General features: G+C 41.5%; 2 protein-coding genes across 2 annotated transcripts in view; both read right to left on the minus strand.

Annotated features, from left to right (window-relative positions):
- MEI1 (meiosis inhibitor 1) overlaps positions 1 to 5,119 on the minus strand; it is a 163,117-nt gene extending 157,998 nt beyond the window's left edge. The window contains exons 1-2 of the mRNA XM_006890181.1: positions 5,000 to 5,119; positions 144 to 267 (exon numbers count right to left, since the gene is read on the minus strand). Coding sequence (XP_006890243.1) covers positions 144 to 267; positions 5,000 to 5,119 — 244 coding nt within the window. The remainder of the gene's footprint in view (positions 1 to 143; positions 268 to 4,999) is intronic.
- A 95-nt stretch (positions 5,120 to 5,214) lies between these two features.
- Positions 5,215 to 5,372, minus strand: part of LOC102875811 — a 13,038-nt gene continuing 12,880 nt past the window's right edge. Inside the window, exon 2 of the mRNA XM_006890182.1 lies at positions 5,215 to 5,365. Coding sequence (XP_006890244.1) covers positions 5,215 to 5,365 — 151 coding nt within the window. The remainder of the gene's footprint in view (positions 5,366 to 5,372) is intronic.

The following is a 5,372-nucleotide window of genomic DNA, read 5'->3' on the forward strand; positions in this document are numbered from 1 at the left end:
CTAAAAGAGGTTGTTGTTTACCATGATTACAAAACAATTTGTTATCAAATTAAGCTATGAACAATCAACTTCTTCCTAAAAGACTCCAAAAGTTGATTACTTATAAACACAAAATTCATGTCAAGTTTCCATTTTAATCTCACCAAAAATTGTGTTTATGAAGTGGATGCAGACCCTCTGGTCCTGAGCCACCAGCTGAGTGATGAGGGAGGTGTATCTTACAAGAGCATCTCGGAAGCAGGACACTACATGCTTCTTGCGCACCAACTTGAGGAAGGAGAAAAATATTATTAATATTTAATTAATTTACAACCATCTTTCAACCATGCTGAAGACAAGCAATTGTGGTTCCCCTCCAAATACGCAGGAGTGGCATTCACTTCATAAATAACATGACTCCGGAAGCCCTATGAACTTTGATAAATGTCAATAGTTGTAGAGGGGCTTCAGGCCTTTTGTTCATAGAGTCGCTATGAGTCGTGCTCGACTCAAAGGCAAACAACAACAACAACTTGAGGAATCATCTAACCTATTGTGAAACAGATACTGAAAGCTCTAGAAGAGTACTGCTTATACACAAGGATCCACATGGGCTGAGGTTTCTAACATTTTATATTTGGTAGCACTTTTGTTTACAAATCAGGGTTTTTTTAATCTGCTAGTTCATATAATTGGAAGGAGGAGTGGCATCCACCTCCATAATAGCTTGCCTCCGGAAACCCTATGAACCTGGAGAGAGGATGAGAGACACCCAAGCGTTGAGGACTCTCCTTCATAGGGTCGCTGTGAGTCGCCTGCGACTCGATGGCACTTAACAACAACAACAGTTCATATAAGGATAACAGGTGGGTTAAGCAAAAATGGCTATTATCACTGTCATTTTGGAAATGTGAAAGCTAAGGCAAAGAGATTTCCCAAGCACTCAAATCTAAGTCTACTCTTGCCCATGGTCAGCACTCTTCCCACTTCAACAGTCTAAGGAAACCGTGCTAGGAACTTTTTAACTTCTTTTTTGGTGCCGAAACCCAGGACCGAAGGAACTCTGTAACTTCTAACACAAGAACCTCCCAGAGGTAGTTCTATTGTAGCTAGGTGCTGTTAACTCTGACTCAATCCTATTCTGTGAACAAGAGATCAAAATCTTGCTCAATCCTACACAACCCTCACATAAAGGAATGCTCTGGAATTCCCATTATTCTCATCATTAGCCATTTCTTATGATTCACACAGTCAAATGCCTTTGCATAGTTAATAAAAAACAATGGTAAAAAAACCCTTTTTAAGTATTTTCTGTTTTCCATAAAGACCTATCTAACATCAGCAATGTTATCCCTCATTCCACATCCTCTTCTGAATCCAGGTGGAATTTCTGTGAGCTCCCTATCAAAACACTGCTACAGGAATTTTTCAATAATCTTCACTAAGATTTCACTTGTGATACTATGTTATTGTTCGATAATTTCCTCTTCTGTTGGATTACCTTTCTTTTTCATTTTAATGGTTACAAATGCCAGTCTCTCTTAGTTATTGGTCAGGTCTTCCAAATTTCTTGGCATAAGTGAATGAACACAATCAGCACTGCATGTGTTTGCTGAAGTTTTTTTTTTTAAATTCCTGGAGCTTTCTTTTTCACAAAGAATAAATATTTCAAATAATATTCACCTTCAGTGAAGCTTTGACTTCTTCCTTTAGTATCATTGGTTTATAATCATATACTACTTCCTGAAATGGTTTGGTGTAAACCAACAGAGGTGTTGTTAGGTGCCATTCAGTTGACAACTCACAGTGACACTATGAACAAATGTGAGATTTGCCCTATTGTGTGCCATCTTCATGATATCCGATATGCTCATTGTTATCATCACTGTGTCAATCCATCTTGTTGAGAGTCTTCCTCCTTCTTTGGCCCTCTTTTTTTTTTTAATTATTTGTGTGTGTGTGCCGTCAAATCAGATCTGACTGGTACAGGAGGAGATTGTTCCTCCTTCTCCAGCAGAGCATCTGGGGGATTTGAACCACACACCTCCGGGATTACAGTGCAGCTTCTTGCCACTAGGCCATCAGAGCTCACCGGCCCTCTACCTTTCCAAGCACGATGTATTTTTCCAAGGACTAGCTCCTCCTTAGCATATCCAAACTATATAAGACAAAAGTTTCACCGTCCTTGCCTAGGGAGCACTGTGGTTGCACTTCCTCCAAGACTGACCTATTCCTTTGGCAGCCCATGGGATGGATATTCAGTACGGTATTCGAACACCACAACTCAGAGGCATATCTCTTGTGAATGGCCTATTTCTTATGTAATCTGTACTCATCATCCAGTTTTCAGATGCACAGGAAGCAACTGAAGATAACATGGTTTGCATCCAACGTACCTTAGTCTTTAAACTTACATCACTGTACTTTGGAGAGGTCTTTGAGAGCAGCTTTTCCCAGTGCAATATGGCTTTTCATTTCTCGACTGCTACTACCATGGATGTTGATTGTGGAGCCAAATAAAATTAAAATATTGACTATTTTTTGTTCCTCTAGCATGGTGATTAATAACCTATCTGCCAGAGGGTCAGCTATGAGTCAGTTCCAACTTGGCACATAACAACAAATCTTGATGTTGTTTATTGGTCCAGTGATGATTTCTCTTTTCTTGATGTTGGAATGTAATCTGAATTGGGGGCTATAGTCTATGATATTCTTCAGTGATTCAAACTACAAGCAAAGTTGTTAAGTCTGCATAACGCATTGTTTGTACTTCCGAAAGTCTTGAGTTCTATCTTCTTCATACAGTCCAGCTTCTCAAATTGTTTACTTAGTATACAGACTGAATAGGCGCAGAAAAAGGATACAACTCTAACACATACATTTCCTGGTTTTACATGAGTGTCCTCTTGTTCTGTTCAGCCAATTGTTTCTTGATATTAAAGAAAAATGTGCTTTTCTGTTCAAGTGGGCATAAACCCTCAGTCTAAAGTAACTGACCTATAAAGCTAACTGGGAAGTAATTGTGCAAAGCACACAAGACAGCAGCAAAAGGTAGGTGGAGAAATGGGCGAGCAATGAGACTAGAACTTGAACAAATGTACAGTTGATCACATCACTACCTGTAGGACGTAAGACTATACAGCTGATCACATCACTGCTATCATAGGGTAAGACTAAGAAAGTACATTCAATAAAAGATAGAAAAATTGCTGCTTTATCTATACACTGAAGTTCTCTGTTTTTCCTTCAATTTATCCTACTTAATAGGTTAAGCTAGTGGTCTAAATGAGCTACTAAAAAACCAAAAATAATCTCACTGACTCTTTTACCTGATAACGTCCAATTTCTTAGTTTGGATTCTGGTTCCAATCTAGCACTCCAATTTTATTTCCCTCAACCTCCTTTCAAACAAAATTCAATTAATTTGTATAATCCTCCAAATTCATTCCTGCTAATACTTGATACCTACTGTAGTCAGCTCTCTCATCTGTCAGAACAAATCTCACTCAACTTCTCAACACTGATTCAAATCCTTCTTCTTCTAAGAAATCTTTACTAATTTCCCTTAAACATGGATCTGCCCTTGACCACAAACAGCATGTCCATCTTTAAAATTTTCAGTAATGTGTTCTCTCATCCCCCCCCAATGTACTGTCTTATTCACCTGTATTCCCCTTTCTCATTGTCTAATAGTAGTCTCAGAATATCTGGCCTTGGTGAAACCTCAGATATTATTAATTAGCCCAGCATATCTAGAGGGGCTTTGGAGGCATAGTATGTAGTAAACTGTGCTAACTCAAAGGCTCTGAGTTTCCAATGGTTTTACCCATCAGCAGCTCCCTAGAAGATAGATGGGTAGCCTCCTCTCATGAAGGCGTCTTCTCTCAGAAACTTGATAATCACCGAGTTAGAATCACCTTATTGGCAATGGATTTTTCCTGAAAGTGTGGGAAACCTTGAGGATTCTGTTTCATGGATCCACCAGATCAAAATAACATCCATAATAAAATTATTTGCTTTTCCCACAAGTGGAATTTCCTTACGGTGGAATTTTCCCAAGGCTACATGAGATGTGGCATCACAACACAATGAATACAAAAATCTATGTTGTTATGTACTGTGAATTTGGAACCAACTCAGCTGATCCTCTAGCAGGTTTTCAGAGGGAGACTGCTCATCTTTCTCCCTCAAAGCAGCTGGTAGATTCAAACCATTTACCTTTGGGTTGGCAGCACAATTCCTTACCATTAAGCCACCAAAGAAAGGTCCCTATGAAATACATGAGAACTCAGTGATTTACTATAAAGCCATACATTCAAGAGACTTCCAAAAATGTAGAAATAGTATCACTCCAACGGGATTCCAAGGCTGTCAATCTTTACAAGAGGAGAGACTGTCTATCCTTCTCCAGCAGAGTGGCTGACGATTAAGTTTAGTTAGGAGCACGACACCTAACATACTATGTCGCCAGGGCTCCTTTGTAAAATATGGTTATATTTTCTAAAACTAGCACCCACTTCCCAAACAACAGAGTTCCAGAGTTGCCCTATGAACTTTGAGAAACTCTGAGAAATGACAACAGTTCATAGAAAGGCTTCAGGTCTTTCGTTCACAGGGTCGCTATGAGTCCTTCTCAACTCGAAGGCAATCAACAGTAGCTATCAAATAAATAATTGCCCACTGTTTTAATGACTTAATAGTTTCAAAAAGCTTTTTCAGTTCTATTACATAAAATATAAATGGCTACTTTAAAAACCATGTGGAACAGATTCTGAGTCACACTAAGTCTACAGGACTCTGCAGAACTGGCCCACAAGGTTCCAAGATTGTAAATGTGGAAGCAGCTTTGCCACCGGACCAACTGCTGACATTTCTGGGAGCTGAGTGCTTTGACCACTGTACCACCAGGACGGCTTTCAACAGCGATCACCCCCATCAACAGTAGGTTTTGGAGGTTCTCTTTTTTTTTTTTAATTCTAAGGCACCCCATGATCCGAAGGCCTGGGAACCACTGTCCTACCAACACCTCCACCTGACCCGAATGCCCCTGAGCCACGGCTCCTGGAGGTCTCCAGGGAGGAGAACCCCGAGTCCCCGGGGGTGCGGGGGCCAGGCGGCCATGGGGTCCGGCCAGCTCCATCACAGAGGTCTTCTTCACCCACTCCTCCCGTCACCCTGCCCTTCACTGAGACACCCAGGACACCCCAGGGGGGAAATAAAACCACCCCGCAGCATTTAGCAGCGACCAGCGAGGGCTATCGGGGCTCTGGAAGAGGGGGTGCCTTGACTTGGAGCGACCCACGGGGCAGATGGGCCCGGCCAAGGCAGGCGCAGGCGGTCGGTAAAGAGGCCCGCGGAGGCCGGGCAGGGGAGGGCGGGGCCTAGTCTAGGGG

This window comes from Elephantulus edwardii, unplaced genomic scaffold (genome assembly GCF_000299155.1).
Source record: "Elephantulus edwardii isolate Elephantulus edwardi_28Jun2011 unplaced genomic scaffold, EleEdw1.0 scaffold00086, whole genome shotgun sequence".
NCBI lineage: Eukaryota > Metazoa > Chordata > Mammalia > Macroscelidea > Macroscelididae > Elephantulus > Elephantulus edwardii.